The 22,196-nt window shown below is 40.7% G+C and overlaps 1 protein-coding gene across 1 annotated transcript in view; it reads right to left on the reverse strand.

Annotated features, from left to right (window-relative positions):
* The window catches only part of sorcs3b (sortilin related VPS10 domain containing receptor 3b), a gene marked incomplete at its 5' end in the record, with an annotated part of 53,052 nt that overhangs the window by 21,652 nt on the left and 9,204 nt on the right, over positions 1 to 22,196 (reverse strand). The window contains 7 exons of the mRNA XM_084076101.1: positions 659 to 748; positions 3,142 to 3,260; positions 3,764 to 3,828; positions 5,364 to 5,437; positions 5,585 to 5,743; positions 5,998 to 6,097; positions 8,212 to 8,279. Of these exons, the coding sequence (XP_083932227.1) occupies positions 659 to 748; positions 3,142 to 3,260; positions 3,764 to 3,828; positions 5,364 to 5,437; positions 5,585 to 5,743; positions 5,998 to 6,097; positions 8,212 to 8,279 (675 nt within the window). The remainder of the gene's footprint in view (positions 1 to 658; positions 749 to 3,141; positions 3,261 to 3,763; positions 3,829 to 5,363; positions 5,438 to 5,584; positions 5,744 to 5,997; positions 6,098 to 8,211; positions 8,280 to 22,196) is intronic.

Raw genomic sequence — 22,196 nt, forward strand, 5'->3', positions numbered from 1 at the left:
GTCTGTCCTAATGAAGGTCTAACGACCGAAACGTTGAATAAAGAGCTAATTTCTTTTGCAAGTTCCTGACAGTGTGCGGGTCCTTTTCTTTGATATCACCATCAGGGATCCCCTTCTGAATATTATGCATTGACTTACGCACCGGTCACCAACCGTTGAGGTGTGCATCGATCTTCTTCGCAATACATTCTCCTTCTTGCATTATGTGTTTGAACTGTATTATACTGTATGATGGCTCTATGCACAGCAGCCATAGTCACTTCCTTCACAGGTGTTACCAATGATACTAATGAAGGCTCTGTTCCATTTAGTGTAGCACAGTGGTTTCCACGACCCCCATAACTCTGAGAGTGTACAAATGGAACCAAATGGACCCTAACGGGTCCATTTGGTTCCATTTGTACACTCTCAGAGTTGCACACCTGCAAGGGTTCATTTGGAAGCCGATGAGGGTCCCTGGACCCCAACTGTAGACCCACTGGTGTAACAGAGTGTTTCCAGTTAGCCAACATGCACAATATCAGCACCCTGACTCTGTTTGACCAGAATGGAACAGAGCCTTCATTAGTATCATTGGTAACACCTGTGAATGTCTTCATAATATGGCTGCTGTGAATAGAGCCTATAGCGAGAGTCTTTATTTGACCTTGGCACTTACCTTGGGCAGACAATATTTAGGCAATTTCATCCCTTTGAATGATTCTCTCATGTAGGACACATAGTAGGTTGTTCGTCCCGCCGTGGTCACCTAAGTAATGAAGTCAGAGAAGCTTCATTTGAGCTCAAGTAAAGTACAAGTCCATTATTTACAAAGCAAATGTGTTGAAGTGTTATATTTTAATTAAACTGGACAACATTAAGACCGGGAAAGCAACTGTGTCATTTAACATTTTTACCATATTTTATACTTTGGCTATTAAAAAATAGCAGATATATAAGCTCTGCTATTTTGGAAAAATCATCAAAATGTGTGCGAATCTTTGAATAGATATATCTTTTTAAGCAAACATTTTTAACTCAAATCTTTGCTTCTGGGGATCCCTGGAGCAAAATATTTTGAGATGGGGGTCCACGGCCAAATACATAGAATTACGGTGGGCCTTTGTGGCTGATTTTGTGGTTCTCTGAAAGATGCTAATGTATCTGGTAGGAGACTCAAAGAGTCTCATTTGGGTAACCTACCGGAGAGACCTACGGTCATCAAATTAACATGTTTTGGACTGGGCGAGCCCATGACTATCTAATATAGACAATCCACAAATAGCATACAGTGTTTATAAAATGAATAAGAATAAATAAACATAATATGTTCAATAAATCGGCTAGGTGCACTACACCGGCGTACGGCAAAGAATAAATCAGGCGTTACACTTACTGATACATTTAGCAAAGATGAAATGCAGTGCTTGGATTTTTATTTTTGGTGCAGTGTGTATAGGTTTATATGAAAGTTTTAGACCTTGCCAATTTGATTTTGCTGTTCTAAATACCCCAGAATTCCTACTACAAGACAAGTTTTTGCTATTTTTACAAATACAGTATCAGCAATATTTTCCTTTTACATAATAGTCCATAACATTTACTGTAATATCACTGCCTATTATATTGTATTGTACAATTTCACCTAGACAATATCATGGTTAGATATATTATTAATTTCAGTAGCTTGCACCCATGCTGGAGAGGCAAGTTGTATACATGCTGGACTATGTCAGCTGTGAAATTGAATAACAAAGCAAACTTTTGAAAAACAATATGTAAAGTTGATTAAAGGAATTGCTATTGTCCTAAACGTAATAATAGTCTTAGAGATACTTAAAGGAGCACTACAGTAGAAAGCAGAACAAGATACAGTTCAAGGAAAACCCAAAAAAATGTTTTATACATCATTAGCCCAAAGGTAAAAGACACTGATGACTGTTGTCTTTATCTTCGGTGCCACTTGAAGATCTTAATGCACTACCACTTTACCCTCCACTCACAGCTATAGCGAAGCTACTTGATTGCTTATTTTCTAATCAACTAGAGGGATGGTGTTTGTCCCACAACACACTACATTAGAGCTCTAATGGAATAATCTATCGAAAATCAATGAGCTGCATTTTCCCTGGCCACATTTCTGAGGATGTTGCACTTGGCTGTTCCCTCTCTCCCAAGAGACTTTGGAGGTGTTGAAGACTGCTTATTTCGTTGTAGCCCAATCGATAACCTCATTATTCTTTGTCAAGTTAAATCCAACTGCCCCAAGCAATGAAAGTCACAAGAAAGTCATCTGTGGTTTGCTCCCCACAGACATGCCAGCTGTGTTCAGTTATTTTCATCGGCATCTTCCTCGTACCCTGCCTCCAGGGTCAATCTCATTTCAAATAAATTCAATTCAGACATATTATTGAATCACCATTTTTAAATCACAGTGTGGTGGTTTCCCCCTTGTATTTTCATTCTTAGAACGGTACTGTTCCAATGTAGTCTACACATCAAGTGCATGAAAACAGAGACATGGTTCTACATTAGAAGAGTTGTTGTCGCATCATCACCAGAACACATGCATGGGCAAACACACGGAAAATGCACCGCAAATATTGTGGCATTTACTCATAGTGGAGTGCTGCATCCGTATGACTTATGTCAAACAGTGAGATTCAGAAAACATTCCACTTGTTTTTTGTTTAGCTTTCATTCTAATCAAGGCTACAGTATTTGTTTTATCACCCTTCAAGAGCTGAGTGAGTGGATCATGACTGAGCATACAGACAGCAAAATCCTTGCTGTAGATGGAAATCAATGATGGCAGAGGGCACCTGAAATTAAATCTGCAATAATGACACTGACTGCCACTAACAGGAGTCTGCTCCCGGCTGACAAACACATCTTTCAGACAAGGAGTCTGACCTGTGTACAGAGGCAGCAGTACTGAGCGTGCCGTGATATGAATGGGATAAAAGGTAATCAAAACCCACACTACCCGAGTGGGGAACAGGTGTGCTAGGCCAAGCCATCATGTAAGCTTTGATAGAAACACATCAACTAGATGCAGAAATGACCACAAACAAAAAAGTGAAACAAAGCCCAACAGTCTGATATGATATATTATGAGTTTTATATATTTGAGAGAAAGCATGAACATATGTGTGCACATACCTGTGTGAAAACATATTCATCCTGCACAACCAGGGAGTTGGTATCGACATGTCCAGGGAAGAGGTATTGTCTGTTGCCCTCTGAACATCTTTGAGCTCGGCACTTTACATACCGGGCACCTGGAACAGAGTCATCAATAAATTGCTGTACTTTAAAACAGTACTTTAGCTGCTAACTTACAGTATATGCTACAGATAGAGAATGTGAAGCAGGTAACGGTATTGATGATTGTCCAATTAAATGTCACTGGCCAAAATTAAATGTCAATGGCCTAATTCTGCACATTACATGTACATCCCAAAAGAGTTGACCACATTTCAAAAGGAGTTCCGTTTTTTTCCTGAGCTGGTATAGAACCCTGTAATTGGTTTGACTGAATTTAGTCTGCTGTTTTGAAGTGAGAGTGGGGGTTCTTCTATGGGACGCAGGGGAGAGATTAAGGAAAAGAAACATCGATCAACCCACTGCATCTCTCCCTTTTTTGTCGAAGAGACTCCTACTCTGCTTTACAAGACTTCTGGGACCAATCTGAACTGCAGAACAGGTCTCCTCTTCACCAGTGACCTCGTTCTAAATGAGAGCCAAGGGGTCTTGTGGGGCTGAACTGGAGTGAAGCACTCACGGCCTTTGGAGATGCGTGTCTCGATGTGAACCACGTCTGATTCTCTGTCCAGTCCCATTACCGCCCTTGAGAGAAGAGGTAGAAGAGGAGGAGGAGATGAAGAAGATGTGGAAGAACTCAGTGAGTAGGAACGAGAGAGAGGCATGTCAGCACATCAGCACCTTCTTCATTTCCTGAATGTTAGCTAATTGGTGAGAGTGCAAAGACAGATGCGGGGGTTATGGTTGTGCAATTACAAAACAAATGAAAACAGAAGTTTCTGGCCAACTCCCTCAACAAATTCCATTAACATCCAGCAGTAGAATAGTTATGTATTGTCACACAGGCATTTATCATTGCCTGAGGTTGGATACCGAGGGCAAACATTTCTTTATCACATACCTACAGCCTATTTACTAGTATTGACAGAGACATTGATAAAATAGCATGTGATCAAAACTTTAATTGAATAAATAGATTAAACACCTTCAACCTGGCATGTATATTTTGGTCATATCATTATAGGCTTGTTTCTTGACGGCTCTTGATTATTGGGCATGTCATTATAGGCGGAAAACATTTTCAAGAATCTTAAAAAATAGCCAATCAACAAGCTCCATAACGAGAATTTTAGATCAGCTATTTCCACAGCACAGCACTGTCGTACAATGAAGGATGAAATAGGGCTTGAGTGCTTATACTACTGTCAACAATGAACAGCGCAGGCAAATAAAATGGTAATCTCATTGGGATTGTCTGCAGTGTGGGGAGAAAACATCAGGTGGGCCTCGCCCTTACCATTAGCCATTCTGTGAACCATAGGTGGTCACTTGTTCTTTTCCACTCTGTGTTTTGGTTCCTTTGCACCAGGATATGGTCTCCTCGGGTGTGAATTCTAAAAAAGCATGTGCAGCAACCACGTTTGGCAGCTTTGTTTCTTCCATGTTTCACACGTTGAGCTCCTGCAGTGACAGTTTAGCTTGCACTGATTCGTCAATTGCCATATCAGGCCAAGGGCTGATATGGATCATTACCTTCTCGGTTATTTTTTTCAATCCGCTAACCCAGGGCAAATAAAGGCTGGGGGTATGTGATAAAGTGCCATGATCTTTTTTTTAAAATATATATAAATAATTATATATAAAATGCACAGTATACAAGGCATTGGTTTTCAAGGGCAAGTACATAATTTGAGCTGTCACCATTCCTGCTATGCTGTCCTTATTTATCAAATGTCCTTTATCAAATGAGTGGATGTCCTCCCAACAATGTCGTTTCTTTCCCAGCTCAAAAGGCACTTGGGCTTGACACAAACCATGACAAGCAGGGATAAACTGCGTCACATCAATATTCACCATTCCGTGCACATGGACCCGAGATTACCAAATGACAGTGACAACAAAAATTGCATGTCATATTTGTGCTATAGAAAAGGGAGAATGAGACGGGCATAATAAGCCACATACATTTCAGTTTGATCGTCTTGGTAAGATCAGTTTTTGAAAAGCGATCATAGGATTATTTTAAGGCCATACGTAATCGTAAGGCCATATGGATACTATAATTACAGCCATTAAATCAATCACAGCACAAAACACAAAAATATAATCCATAATCATACCAGTAAAATCGCCCTGGCATCACATTGTCGTGAACAAGCAGCCATTTTCTCCCAAAGTCCATTGAACTATACAACTGCAACACAAAACGAAACCAAATGTCAGTGATACCGAACTGATGAAAAAACAACAAAAACAAAAGCATTTTCAAAGCAATATTTCATCACTTTGTGACTTTCAACAGTAAAGATCCATTGTAGATTCACTCAAGGAGTCCTGCTACCTTGCTGTCGTGGCTGTAAGCCAGGATCCAGTTTTCCTGCGCTGGGTGGAAGAGAAGGCTCTGGATATAGAAGTTAATGGGATGCTTCTCAAAGCTTGCCCCTTCATCTGAACTGATGAGAACAGCGCTCTCTACCTCTGGGTCGCTCAGCATCATTATCTAAAGTACAGATACAGGAGAGGCACAGTATTAGAGAGAAAGTGAGATAGACAGAGACACAGAGAGAGAGAGAGACGGAGAGAGAATAGGAAGCACTCTTCAACACTTTGAAGAATAGGGATGCTGTCATTTTGCAGCACACATAAATACTTCATAGCCAGTGAGAACAACAGCAGCATTTTAATGTCAAGCCTATTCAAAGATCAGATATAAAATACAATAAAAATAAATAAAGGCTTGGAGAACATACTGACCTTCCTCTTGTTGGTTGGGCAGACGTAGAGGTAACTTAACACAGTCCTTGACCCAACTTTATCATTGAGTTTGGTATAAGTACTTCCATAATCCACTGATCTACGAAGACAGAAAAAAAGTAAAGGCCTGCATGTCTGTAGAGTAAAAATGGAGACATTACTTTTACCAAGCTAAAGGATAGATCTTCAAGTGTCAACATTCAACAAGTATTTACAAAACAGCAAGTTTATTGGGGAAGACAAACTATTCATTCTGAGGTTACCTTCTTGTTTACTATTCAGAAGAAATAGTAGGAAGACACATTCTCCTCCTGGCTGTCCAAATTTCCCCTAAAAAACCTATCCTACAGTGACCATTGAAGTCTGTCTCTAAACTTCCCACATAACTCCTACCCCCATGAGAAGAGATTTTGTCTTTCCCATGCCTCCTCATCAAGGAGGACTGACTGAGCCTTCATTTACCAAATACAGCAAACTAGCAGTGAAAAACAAGGAGGAAAAAAGAAGGTGACTTGCATAATGGCTACATGTGTAAGTTGAGTGTGAATCATGTTATATCTTGTGGCGGAAGTGAGGGAAATAAATGAGGCCTGAGCCCCAGACCTCATTAACTAAACAGCCTTTGTTGGAAGAAAATGGGGGCATTTATGCCTGCTGCTACAGCATACTGAATTATCCAGCAGGAATAAACAAATGAAGAACATGAAAGGATACCCGCGCTTCCAAGCATTGTCTGTCCCCTTCCCGTCCCCTGTATTGCATGACAAGGGGGAGATGTGTGTGTCTCCATTCTTTATGTTTACATTATCCCATGCCAAAGGGAGCCAATCCTTTCTCGCAGTTCTACCTGAGTGCCTCCAAATGTAATTTCACTGCATAATTGGATAGATACCCAGTGTCTGCTATCATTGCGTGTGCATTAAGCTGCATCATTCCATTTGCTGTTGACATTGTTTTTCAAAGGCTTACCCCCTACACACGTTTGTGTTTGTGCTGCGCTCAAGTATTCTTCTCAGTTGATATATCTCTCCCAAATTGCAGCTGGCTGTGGAAGACAGCCTCTTAAATGAAGTTATTGTAGTGTGAAGTTACCTTAGCTGAAAAGGCACTCATCATTTTGTAACATGGAGGAACTTGATGCTTGTTAGAAAGTCTCCGTAAAACACCCGTTGATCTTCACATTGTTGTATTTTGCCATCGACAGTTGCTTGGGGCTATGCTCATAAATCATTTATTGTGTTATCACAGAAATCTTTTCATGATATAAAAACACTGTCCTTTTCTAATATCCTTACTAAGAGCCTTCGTGCACCCCCTGAGGAACACTCTAATTTACGTGTGGCGCCATTGTTAAGCAGACACCTTGATGATGGAATACCTCCTGTACACAATATGGGATTTCTAAACGTGTCAAGTCGGGTGTAAATCTTGGCAGTGCCTCTAGTGAAACAGAAATTAATTTGAGGCTATATGCTCCATGAACTGATGGTCTCTTTGTCAGGTGTATTTCAAAATGAAATGAGTTTCCTGTGGGCTTTGGGAAAGGGGACGAAAAAAAATGAAAAGAGACATGCAAGTCTGGATTGGGCGCTCTGTGGTGTAATCCTTAACGAATTCCATTCTTATTTATGATCTGACAGTGTACCGTAACTGGAAAAAACAATGGCGATTGGAATTGCTACGGCTATACAGTACAGCGGCAATTGCGCTTCAATTGCTTCTGAAACAAATGGCTAGAGAAACTATTAAATCAAAACTAACGCAGGCAAATTTATTGGTCAAAGAAAATAGACAAAACCCATAAAAGGACAAAAGAAGGCTTGCATTAACCATTAGATTATTACTTTAAATGTAACCTTTCAAAATGTGTCCTTAGGCCTTGTCCACAATGAAGTTCTCCTTTTTCCCCTCCCTCTATCCTTGGAATAGTAAAGAGCCAGAGAGCAGGGTATTTCCATGTGAACTAAAACTGAACTACCTTTATTAAAACATATTTCATATTGCTTCCCAGTATAACTTGGTTGTTCACATCCAAGCAAGCGAGAGTGCTATAAATCATACTTACTGTATACTGCATTGCCTATGAATATATTATTTTCCTGTATCTGGGGCTCCGCTTTTGGATTTTTTACACAATTCCACACATAGCTTAACTTTGTTCTGTCTGGATGGAGATGGCTAAACAAACATACCAATATTGAGTTAACCCCTTACCTCCACAGAGAGCTCTCGGTCACGGCACCCAGGTTAAAGTCATACAACTTGGTCAAGATCAGTATCACCTAAACGCCATAATGACAAGAGACATCTTTAATCATATGCAATGCCAAGGACTCCATTAACAGTCCTCTCAGAAATCAAGTGCCTCATCAGCATACATTGCCTGCCCAGGTGTAACCATGTGGAATGAGTACGGGGTGATTGGTGCATTACCGTGCCAATAAATATTACCTACACGTGACAACCCGGTGACAAGTGGGACAAGTGATCCTTATGGTGTCAAGAGATGCCAGTCTTCTCCTGGCAGTGATCTGAATCAGCCACAAGGGCTGTCGAGGACTGTCTATAGCTCATGTGGAATGATACCTACAGCTACATGACAGAGACATCTGAATATTGTTCAGTGAACATCAAAATTAAATACAACCCCCCCCCCCCCCCCCCTCTGTACTGACAAACCAGTTCCTCTACTTTATTGTCTGTGATGCAGCTATGTGTTTGATTAAAATAAATGAACATTCTTATTTTATTCTATAGTCTGAGATTTCTCCCAATTTCTTCTCCAAATACTGTCATTGAGCATTTACTAAGCCAATGCCCATTGGGAACGCATGCCTATCGGTTATGCATTGTGGATGTTGTCAGAGTACTTAGTGAAGAACCATTATCATAGTGCTTGGAGGCCAGTCTATAAGTTGATGACATCAGGGATCTCCATACATGGGCATAAAAGAGACACAGACAGACAGACAGACAGACAGACAGACAGACAGACAGACAGACAGACAGACATTTGAATTTGGACAACCACTGGTCCAAACAAATCTCCACTCCGGACAACACACCCCCGGGTCGTCTGTGATGAACACGCCAAGTGGGGACAACGTGGCTGTATAATGGTGAGAGGTTGGCACCCAGCAGGTGCTGCTGGGTGCCAACCTCACCATTATACAGCCTTATCATGTGAATGGTCGAAGGTCACAGTCGCTCTGTGTTTAGATTGTTTTGCACCAAGATCAAATCCTATGTCTCGACAGATGTGAATTTGACCACATGGTTCACAGCAACCATGTTTTGTGACTGAGTTTTGCCCATATGTAACTGCCAGCAGTTCGGCGCATGGTGGCACTTTAGCTACATTTTGGATATATTGGACAGCCCCTAAGGAATGTGCGGCTTTAGCTCACACTGACTGATCAGCTACAGCTACCGTTTCACCATTTCGGTCCTATCATCCCTATTATCCAGAGAAAATAACAAATGGGTATGTTATCAAATACAAATACAACCTATATACATTACAGAATGTTCTTATTTTTCTAAAAGTGGGGCCACTGAATTACATTATCTCCCTATTTACATTCTATTTGTAATGACAGCACACTATTCAGTGATCTACGTCATCCACTGCAACAACAACTACTATTCTACTTCCAGATCAAAGTCTGAGAGCTTTTTGGTAAATGCCGCACAAAAGCCTGGCCAGTCACAGAGGGCGGTATGAAATGGCACACATTAGTGCCACTCCAATGGCATTATAAACAACCTCCTAGGGGGTATGTTTGCAACTCAAGGTAGTGCAAGGGGTTGGTGGAGTAGGGGGAGGGGGTGGGGGGGTGGGGGTGGTGGTGGGGTAAGCAGAAGTGGCAGATGACTATCAAGTGTAGAACAGCATGGCATAAAATGGCGTGATATGAATAAAAATAAAATAAAGCTTGTGAACGATAGGTCAAAAGCTCAATTACAGTGGGTTTAAACACATTAACCTTCTGGGACCCATGGAACGAGTCATTAAACCCCGGAAAAACACAAGAGAATTGAAGGAACAATGGCACGCCCCTAAGCCCACTTCGAAAATGCTAAAAACCCAATTGACCCACTATTTAGCCATCAAACGACTACTGTGCATGGCTCGGACTATCTTGTATTACAGGTTAATTAACCCATCACACAGAAAGATAACCATTTGCATAACTAAATGCGCCATGTCTGCAAGGACCAACACCAGCGTCTGAATCAATTTGGAGTATAGACTTAGTTAAATGACTGTGATGTTAGACCTAATTGCCTACTTTGAAAAACAGACAGAAGGGAAATACTCTGCAAAACCATTGATGATTAGTCTCAATTCCCTTTTGTTCATGACAATGAGTCTGTACATTGGTAGTGGACCTTATAATACTGTGTGGTAAATTAAATCTACAACGCATTATCTCTGCCAGGAGATTATGTTTTCACCACCGTCCGTGCGTGCGTGCGTGCGTGCGTGCGTGCGTGCGTGCGTGCGTGCGTGCGTGCGTGCGTGCGTGCGTGCGTGCGTGTGTGCGCACATGCACAGCTAATCTTGCAAACCACTGGACCGATCAGCATCATACTTTTCAGACACACCAATGTAGGCCAAATTTAACTTTCGGCCTATGGGGTTGGAATTTGTGTTGCTCATCTTTATAGCTTTGAAATTGTGTTTTTGAATGTAGAGGCTATTTTTGTTATTACTGTATTCGCAATTTAACACTATTAAGTGATTAATCTACTTTTGCTGAAAGGACAACACAAAAAAGTGTAAACATTTCATAGCTATACATTCTGAGCTTGGTGACCGGTAGGGAACGGACATTAAGCCCAACACATTTTCAAAATAATTAATAAACAACAGTCGATCTGCATATAACTTCTAATTCAGCGTTGGTGAAAATACTGCGTCGTCACTGAGAGATGCGACTGCTTTTCTATCTGTCACGTCTGAAGGCAATCTCAATTGTAGGCAAAATACCCATTCAGTTAAAGTCATAACATAATTTTGAGTCCTCTTTTTGGCGACACCTCTGGTAGCTCAGTAGTTCACAGTTCATGCCCTCTCTGAATGTTGACTCTGTTGTGTCTTGCAATTGGCTCATTATTAACGATGCTGGCTTGGGTCAGTGACCATCTACTTCAGAGACCACAAGACCAGCAAAGCAGCTGACTTTTTGGATGATTGGTCCCTATGTGGATACACCAGGACTCCATCCCTGGAGAAAATGTGTAACAATGTTTCTCCAACAATATTGAGAGCTACACTCTGAGAGTGTACAAATTGAACCAAATGGACCCTTATGGATCCATTTGGTGAAACTGCTCTACATGCAAATGCCGAAACTAAGAGGGTAAGTAGCTGATGTATCGCTGGGTATATGGCTTACAGTTATAGAGCTTTGTTATTGAAGTTGCATGAGACCCATACTAAATTCTGAAATACTTTATTTGATGCAGTATCACATTTATGTAAATACCGAAAACAAACAAACAAGAATGGCAGCAGGAATTATTTTGAGCCCTCTAGGTAAATACAATTTCCCATGCATATCATCACTCACTTGTGTACATGAAATTAAGTAAGGACCCTGGAAGGCCAAAAGCAGTGCATTTATTCATGTTTATGTTTTATTGATGCGAGGAAAGAGAGCTTTGCCTCAGGAAAGTCAAGAAATATTTCTTTTTTTTAAGATTGGCTTTCAACCATTGAAGAGTTAGAGTTCACTCCTCCCTTTATCCAAACATTCTATTTGTGTCTTTATTCTTTTTCTGTCCTCATTCATCTTTTAACTGACTTTCCAATTGCTCAGTTGTCCTTATTTTATTTATATATTTATTTATGTATGTATGTATTTATTCATTCAGTCATTTTCATTGTGAATCCCATAAATTGTTTATTATTATCCAGCATGCAAATAGATAGGAAGGAACACATAAAAGGCATATCACGGTAAGGTGTTGTTTTCCCAGCATGCAGCGATTTGGGCTGTTTGGATGGTTGAATAGACAGCCTCCATGGCAACAGCCATATACTTTCATTTGATCAGCTGGACGTATACATCTCAACCACACACACCACCTACATGACTTTCAATCACACAGGCTTTTCACGCATGCATGCACATGTTCTTCACACACATGAACAAGCAAACCAACAGAAAGACAGACAGACAGAGAGACGTGCGCGCCAGAACACAAACACACAGACACAAAGGTGTCTGTGTGAAAGGTTTTTTTCGGCTGATCCACTTCTGACTCCAAACTACCCAGTGCATTTCTTTTAAAAAGATAAACGCTGTAAAATGCTTTGTGCAAGGCATCACACCACCACGCTGCTGAGGGAGAAAGGAGTTTTCACAGAGCCCTCGGTTTGGATTTATACTTAGTTGCACACCAGTGATGAACACCTAAAATTCCAGATTTACAAACTCACGATGCGTTCCGCTGCCATTTGGGATTGTCATGCGCTTGTAGATCTGCTATTTTCCGTGCACGACCACGCCATGAACCCCCATCACATTCCCATAGTCTCAGTTTGCATTAAAACAATATGCCCTACTGCTCACCCGAGCGAAGCATCATTAATAGCACCCCTCAAATATTATCTTTCTCTAATTGGGTAGGAGGGGGTTGGGAGTTCTAAACTGATTACAAAGCACACCTCCTGATTCATATTTTTATTTTTTTCTGCTCGTAGGGACTCGCTCTAGAAATGCACCAAACTAATACAATACAGCCACTTTCATGTAAATCTGCCTCTGTTTTTTAACCTACCCGGCAGGGATTACGGCAGGATCTAAATTAATTTCCAAGGGACCCCCAAGTTGATATCAGTGAATGATCTAAGGGTTCTTTGTAACGGCACGGCTGACGGCTCATGAAATATTTACTCAGAGAGACGTATTGACACGTGCCTATAGTACCAGTTACCTTTGGCATCCTCTGAGAAGTTCAGTGTAAAAATGATACACATTTGCATTCTCATGAATACGCATTAGATTTGATAAATTGCTGAGAATAAAACTGTATGTAGAGTAAGCCACCCCTTGGGAGAGAACCCCCCCTGCCTTTACGATACCCTCACTGGAATATCAAACTGATGAGACATTTTTTTGTGTGTGCGTAGGGCTTGAACTTCCAGCACCTCGACACGACCATGTCTAAATGATTCCATAAATTTAAACATTTACTGATATGCCAAAGTAAACCTAGAGCTTGCCACATACTGTACTTCTGTTAGCTGTAGGGCAGCATCGTCCGAAGGTCAGTTTTTGTGTGATTCAATAAACCAAGGCAAAAGATAGGGGTTTGAATCCATCAAATGGCTCAGTGAAACATCATCTCCTCTAGGTCCAGACATTGCCCTTCATTTAATTGGACCCCTGACACGCGGCAACTCGGTGTACGTGGGAGACCGCGAGAGAGATGAGTACCTGTATTGCGTTGCCAACTCATCATGTGAGAACAAATGGAAAGACTAATGGCCACTAAGAGGGTGCCTTCTACTCTTGATGTCATTTCTTTCTGTACCTGCACCACAGTGTAACACTGCCCACATACAGTAGTGTATGGGCATCCTGCATATCGCACATTTGGTAAAGAGATGGGGGATTGGAAAGAAGCTCTGGGTTTAGACAGAAGGACCAAACGATGCCAATTCGGTGTAAGTTGTGTGAGTGTGTGTGTGTGTGTGTGTGTGTGTGTGTGTGTGTGTGTGTGTGTGTGTGTGTGTGTGTGTGTGTGTGTGTGTGTGTGTGTGTGTGTGTGTGTGTGTGTGTGTGTGTGTGTGCGGTCTTAATGCATTCTAGGCTATTATCAAACACCAGAAGCTGGCAGGTGGCAGGGAAATGGTGCCAGCTGGGACTGTGTGTTGTAGCATTACACTGACTGTACTGACCAATCAGAGCCAACCCTGGGGACATCTGATTTGTTGTTAAACTTGTTACATTCCCAAATTCATTAAGACAATTAAGACAGAAGCCAAGGGCAACAAAGCAATGGTTCACAACACAATCCGGAGTGTTAATGTAAAAAAGATGTGTGTCCATTTGTACACTCTCAGTGTTAAATTAACAATCTGGATTTTACTGTGTACCTTTGAGTAAATGCTGTGTTTTCAATGGGCCCAGTCAATTAAATATATATAAATTCCAACCATCCTAGCCAACCCATTCCACGTCTGTTATACAGCACAGATATCAATTTTTTATTTATTCAGCAATAAAGGGGGAAAACCCTCACCAACCGTGCATGCTACAGTGAACATAATTTTTCTTTTGTCCTTGAAGCCAAATGTGGTTGAAAACGCAACATTCTCTCCCCAAAATGATGGCAATACAAAACTAGCTTAAAACTTAAGAGACTACTAAGTACAAACTACACCCTAAAGACAGGACTCCAATTTGAGACATTTTGCTTTGCTCATATTAATGAGAAATATATTCATTATGCATCTATTGGAAATTATTTTTGAAGGAAACACCTGCAGAGAAAAGGAAATTCGAGCTGCAAATTTGCATACATTACTTTAAGGCTTGTCAGTGAGGGCAAAATAAAACTGCATTTCAAGTGGGCATGGAGAGAAAAACATATCTTGATTGTGGGTTAGTGATGATTTCTTCAAAGTGGAGCACTTAGCAAGAAGAGGCAACCTTGTTTTTTGAGGATTTTCTGTGGATGCTCTATCCTCATTTCATCTATGGTCTGAATTGATTGTTGGTGCTTTTCTGAGTGAAAACATACTCCCGGGAATCAGGGGGATGCTGTTTTTCATCAAGCAAACTCCACTGAACGGCTCTTTCCCCATTAGTCTGCTCTTTGTCTGTTTGCTTATCCCCTGGACTACTAAACCCAGGTCATATACCACTGATTCTTCAGGCTTAAGAGGTTTCAGCAATCAATTCAGTCCATTTAGAGTCCCAAGAAATGTAAATAAATGACTGTAGAATGGCTTCACATTGTTTCAGTTGAGGGATTGGGTAAACAAAGGTTACCTGTGTTTGCTACAGTGCCAACTAGAGACAGCATAACACACACAGAGCATGAGTGCATATATCTATGCTATGTAGCAGATGTGACTTCTCTTTGTTGCTAACAACATTAAGTCCCATTAGTAGAAAACAACATTTGACATGGTCTGATTCTTATATTAGCAGATGTTTCCATCAGGCAAGTTGTCGTGATATTTTCAAAGCTACTTCGGCGGCATTGATGTAAATATCTCCTCTAGCGAACCACAGCCCCGGCTGCTAGTGCACAAAAAGTGGTAAACTAGAAAAGTGTGCTCCTCTGAACGCAGATTTCCACCAGGCCGACACAGGGCTGTGTCAGTCGTGGGGTGCACCCGCCAGGTCACGAGGCTGCTGCGCGGGGAAATATGAGTTCGTAGTGTGGAATGTGCGTGCAGTTTCACGCCGATCGGTCAAGCGGTTGCCGAGATTAGCTGGTCCAAGATTCACAGGCGGATACACAGACACACACACAGACGGACAGGGGCGAAAACATAATCTCCACCTGGCGGATATAACAGTTAATGCTTTATATTTAATTAGCACAGTGACACTTTTTTTTTGTTGATTTAACAGGTATTAACATACAAGGGTTTGGAATAGGGTACCAAAAACCAATAGGAGATTTAGGGTCATTGCTTGGCCCTCCACACTTGGACTGCCAATATGAATGTATGAGCTGTGGTAGTCTGTATGAGATTATTATACAAGTGAAACCTAGCCAAATAAAAAATCAATTAGTGGATTAAAACACAGATAAAAACAACAAAAACAACAGAAGTACGCACTTACTAATTGTATTCTTCCTTTAATAAATGATTTAAAAATCAGCAGAGCTGTTCTAACTTCTCTTACTAGTGAAATGAAGTTGATAACTAATTCGACCACCCTCTACCAGAGTAGTGTAAAAAGACAGAGTGGCGACAACTCCCTTCACTCCAATAGACCAATTTTTTCATGGTAATTTCCGGATCACAGGGACTGTTTTTAGTTCCTGGAAGATAGCATCAAACACTAGCAGTGCAATAAGAGCTGGAGCAGATCAGCGTGTGCGTGATGCATTTTTAAAACGGTAAGACGTATAAAAAACTGATTTTATCAGCACATATTAATCAAATGAACATGTGCATTAAGGCATGTTAGTGGACCATCCCTCACCAAATTAGTAGATTTATTTATGTAATATTAACAGATATGCTAACACATTAGCTGGGTGCTGATTAATAACTGGACCTGCTATAAGGGTGTAGGATTTTATTTTTATTTTATCTTTTTCATTTGTTTAAATGGAACTGTGTTTAACATGGAGAGATATGATATGATGCATGTTATATTGTAGGAAGTTACTTCATTCACGCAATATTAACGCAGTGCTTATGCTGTCTCTAGCTGGCACTGTAGCAAACACAATATTAACCTACTACTGTTAGGTTTGCTCTTCATTTGCCTACACATGTAATCAATAGCTGGTATTGTTATTCATTATTATTTTGTGTTTACTACACCTGGTTGTAGAATTTTAAATCTAGATGTAGCCTACAGTAACTGTTGGCAATAGATTCCTATGGTAACAATTAGGCTACATCTAGATGTTAAATTGTACATCAACCATCACTGCAGAGCATGGTTAACTTACTGATGCATAGAAAGCATAAGGTAAATTAGATTAATGTTCATAATGGAGAACTGATGTCACACACACACACACACACACACACACACACACACACACACACACACACACACACACACACACACACACACACACACACACACACACACACACACACACACACACAAACACATGCGTGCGTGCCATGCGCACACACACACACACACACACACACACACACACACACACACACACACACACACACACACACACACACACACACACACACACACACACACACACACACACACACACACACACACACACACACAGAGTACACGTACATGAGTGGGACAACATCCAACACAATGGTGCCAGTTTATTTGGTCTGTTACATAATGTCTATGTACTGTAGAGGTCTGTGTTCAAAAGGTTAGTACACAATGTACTCAGAGTTTAAAACATTTTCAGTCTGGTCGGTTAACTCTTTAGGGAACATTTCAGTACAGAATCAGAATCAGCTTTATTGTCACATCACAGGTTTACAGGAGTAAAAAAGTGGGTGAAATTTGTTTTCGTGCATAGTTTCCATTGTATCGGGAAGAAGAAGGGGGGGCAAAGGGTAAAAGAGATCAAGTTATCAACATATTTACACATGGTACCTGAGATAAGATATAAAGGTGGGTGAGCATAGCAGCAGACGTATACTGTGCATGATATACTTATGGACGTTAGTTAAGGTGCTAGAAAAAACACAATAAAAAAGACAAAAGTCAGTGCGTTGTACATGGGATTAAGGTGCAACATGCCAGTGCGTGGATAAACCACCGTAAATCTGCTGCTGATCATTTAACAGTCAGCATCTGAGTGAATTTCATCATCATCATCAGGTCTCTTGCTCGGTGGCAGGGGCGACACCATGCGTAGAGCCAATCAGCTTCACCAATCTTCTCCATTTGGGTCGGTCCAGTGCTATAGGGGCTCGGCTTCCACCAGCGACAAGCCTATTTGGTGTAGGTCCCTAGTAATGACATCGATCCATCGAGTGCAGGGGGCACAGCGGGGGAGTTTCCAGCCGACGGCTTTTGGGTCAAAGTGGAGGATAGCATGTCTAGGGTGTTCATGAGGGAGTTTTTTGACGTGGCCGTACCAGTGCATCCGACGCTGTGCTACCAGGCGGGACACGGGGGGCTGTTGGGTGCGTTCCCGCAGGCAGTGGTGGAAAAAGTACTTACATTTTTTACCTAAGTAAAAGTACCAATACTGCAATGTAGAAATACTCTGTTAAGTAAAAGTGCGGAATTAAGCATTTACTTGAGTAAAAGTACAAAAGTATTGGTATCAAAATGTACTTGAAGTACATTATGCAGAATGTCCCATTTAAAAAAAAATCTAATGTTTAATGTTTGTTCTTTTGAAAATAGCAGATCGGCTATTTTCAAATGGCCGAAATGTATATAGGGCAAGTGGTTACTTAGAGATTTGTAATAATAATCTAAATCTACAAAGTAACTAGTGTTTAAAGATTTTAAATAATTGTAGTAGAGAAAAAGTACAATATTTGCCTCTGTTATGTAGTGGAGTAGAAGATTGGAAGTACTCCAGTAAAGTAAAAAATACCTCAAAATTGTACTTAAGTACAGTACTGGAGTATAGTTACTTTGCACCACTGCCACTGATTGAGTGATGTTGGAGACCCTAAGTATATCGGCATTTTATCCCCTCTGAGTGAATAAGGAACTGTAGTAACTAAATGATGCACTGTTCTAAACATAATCAGCATTTTAGTTTCACTGAGGTTATTGGTCATTAGGACAACACCAGCACAACACTGATGTTTACCATAAGTTACAGGGAACCAACATGCAATGTAAAATAATAATAATAAAACATAAAAGGTCACACTCAGACATACACCACATTTCTCTAATTACAATTATGTAAGAACACTGATATATATATATATATATATTGTATATATATTGATATATATATTTTTGAAATATTATATCACTTCAAAATAAGAAATATTACTGTAATTATTAAGAGTTCATACTTAATGATATAATATAATGATATCTGGTGGGAATAGCTCTACTCTTACTCGCATAGTCTTGCCCTTTTTGTTTTCGACAAACTGGTCTGCCTCAAACTATGCCTGCTGAGAGACTTTATTTCCCACAAACAACAGCCCACATATCCCATAGTGGTTGAATGCACAGTATTAGGGTACAAAGACCACTTTATACTGGCTATGAATACAGTATGTACTGTGTACACTCATTAAATAATAAAACACCAAGAACGTTAGACAACTTAATACAAATTCCCATGCCACTTGTCACACTTTGTTAAATAAAATATCGAGATATCAGCAGTAAAAGTAGTTGTTGATAACAACATATTAAGTTCCATAACTTAAATTGGGGAACAATGACCACACCTCATTACCCAAAGCAATTTCCCATCCAAGTGTGTGCCTAACCCTTTCTCCTGTCTTTTTCTCACTCTCTCACGTCATACAGTAAGAGCCACAGGGGGATTCAATGGAGCCTGCAAGACTCCCTGCAATGAGACAGCACCCTCACCCTCTACCCCAAGTCTCAAAAGCCTTAAATCTGTTCCTTAATTTTAAAAAACAAACATTAAGCTTCCCAATGGTGTAGTGTTTTTCAAAAAGTGCAAATGCAGTGTTTGAAAATGACATATTTCTGTTATTATTTCTGTTATCTCATCTCCGCCACACACACACACACACACACACACACACACACACACACACACACACACAATTTAAACAAATAAACAGCTGCAACGGGTCTGTTAACTAAGGCAACAAATGTAACGTTGGCTTAAAATATGTCAACGAGGCAGGTAACATTAGCTGTTCACACTCAAATATTAGTAAATGTTATATTTCTATTTAGGATATAGTGATGTAACTACATACACATGTCGGTGTGCTTCATAAATATTGTAAATTGATGCATTTATAGACCCCAAACCCCAATTCTGTCTCTCTGTATAATGCATTCCAATGGACCACCAGGGGACTTCTGGGAACTCATTCATGGCTACATGAGTAATGTAATGATGAAGTCCAAACATTTTTGGTCTTCCGTTGTTGCCACTTGTTAGTATGCAAACTTTATATGTTTAAGATCTACCATGTCTAGTTTAGGATATTCATTGTCCAGTTACTTGAATAGAATGTTCATATGATCTATAGGTTTGGTAAAGGTCGGCCTGTAATTGATACCACATGTTGACCCCAGAAGAATACAAAGCATCTTGTGTGTGTGACTGGCTGAGCTGACCAATGTTGTGTGAGGAAAGCATATATAAACCCCTGTATTCTCAATGTTCTGTGGAGAATTCCGGATCGATCCGTACAATAAACTGCAACAGAGAAGGACTTCTTGACTCCTGTCTAAATTTCTTTCACCAGTGCCATACCATGAAGAATTCGTATTATCACCACTCTGGCCACTGGGTATCACAAGCACTCCCTGTTCCTAATAACACACCAATATCCAATATCACAACACTCCCCCGACCCTCTCTTTTCTTCTCAGTCCTCTCGCTCTCTACCACTATCCTCTCGCACTCTAGGAACCCACGGGGGGGTAAGTGTTCAGAAAAGGAGCCACGACGACCGACAGCTCCAGAGCAGAGCTGCCAGCTCTTGAGACTACACCCCCACTCTGAGTCTCATCCTTCCCCAGGTTCCTCACCTCAATCCGCACTTGCTCATCTTATTCTTGCTTTAATGAATCATTTAATTCATTCAGCACAAGTGTCGTCTCTTACTAGAGAAAATGGGATTTTTCATTTTGCTATGATGAGTGAGCATGAGCAAACGATCTTAACATTATATTATTATAAGAGGATAGAACGAGTTAATTAGTTTCATGTTAACTCAGGGCTAATGTTTTCCCAGCTTAGATTAATTAACCTCTAGCTATTGATCTCCGACTCGGGTCAAGTTGTTAGATTGTTCCCTCTGAACAAGCATGTTCAGAGTTGTTCAACCATCCAATAATTTTGCAAACGCTACGGTAGAAGTGTGAATGTAATTTCAAAACAACTAGTGAAAGTAAGCATTTTTTACGTTGTCCACAAAACAATAGCCAAAGTAAAACAAAACAATAGCTTAGCTATAGTCTACTACTTGGCTCCAATTATCATACATGGTTTTATCAGGAGAATGCAGGTACAAGCAGCAGAGCAGAGACAAGTGAGGCAGGTGCAGCTGCAGGGTGTGATGTCTGACATCGGAGGTTTATGCTTTTGGTTTCAAAATGGGATCTATGTTCAGGACCTTTATATATATTTTTTAGGAGTAGTAGGACAGCAGTAGTAGGACTCGAGTAAAGTACATTTACTCGAGTACTGTACTTAAAGGGATAGTTCACCCCCAAAATGACTTTTTTTTTCTATCGTCACCCCATGGAGACTTGAATTCATGGATATTTTTGTGTTTTTGTCGCATTCCTAAGTCAATAATTTGATGACCGGCAGCAGTTCCGGTAGGAGACACAGAGACTCTCGTTTCTACATCTCAGAGGCAAATTTTATACATTTTACTACATCCATTTAGTTTAGCTGATCTGCTTTTAACACAGAGGTGACAGTGTCTGGGGTGACACTGAATGCAAGTGAACATTTATTATACGTTAAACAATGAAACAAATTCCCTACCAATGTTGACACCACGAGAATACCCTTGGAACACACACACACACACACACACACACACACACACACACACACACACACACACACACACACACACACACACACACACACACACACACACACACACACACACACACACACACACACACACACACACACACACACACACACACACACACACACACACACAGGAAATCAAATGTTCAGTCTGTATGACAAATCCCTGTTGAACACACAGCAATCCAGGACTCTTTGGAGGCCCTGTAATTGGAATGAGTCGACTTTAAATCCTTTGTCGGATCCTTTGTCACGGGTCATCGGTCAAAAGGAGACTCTTTGAGTCTCCAACCAGAAACTCAACCGGTCATCAAATTGGCTTAGGAATGTGACAAAAGCAAAGAAATCTCCATGAATTCAAGGCTTCATGAGGTGTGTAATTGATAGAAAATAAGTAGTTTTTTGGGTGAACTACTCCTTTAACGGCGACTCATGGCCATGGCTGGATGGGACGGGCCGTAATGACTGATACGGCTGAACATAAAGAGGCAGCGTCGTCAGCTTCATCCTCCTCCAATTCACGTGAATGTGAATGGTTGGCTGACCCAATGCGCCAAGGATTACGTAAACTTGTTATGTCTTTGCTGTCTAATATAGAAGTGTAATGGAGTACCGTGCACATAAAAAAAATGCGGCGTCAGTCAGGGACTACTGGGGCATTGACCAAGCAGCTGTATTTGACATGTTGGGAATTACAGTGATTTGGTTCTACCAAAGTTCCACAATGCAAACCAGTTCATCAGCTAGGATGAAGGGAATTAACCTGAATGTGGATACTAACTCAAAACCTCATCCATGAATCTTTTTTT

The sequence above is a fragment of the Gymnoscopelus microlampas genome (genome assembly GCF_963454915.1).
Source record: "Gymnoscopelus microlampas genome assembly, chromosome: 13".
NCBI lineage: Eukaryota > Metazoa > Chordata > Actinopteri > Myctophiformes > Myctophidae > Gymnoscopelus > Gymnoscopelus microlampas.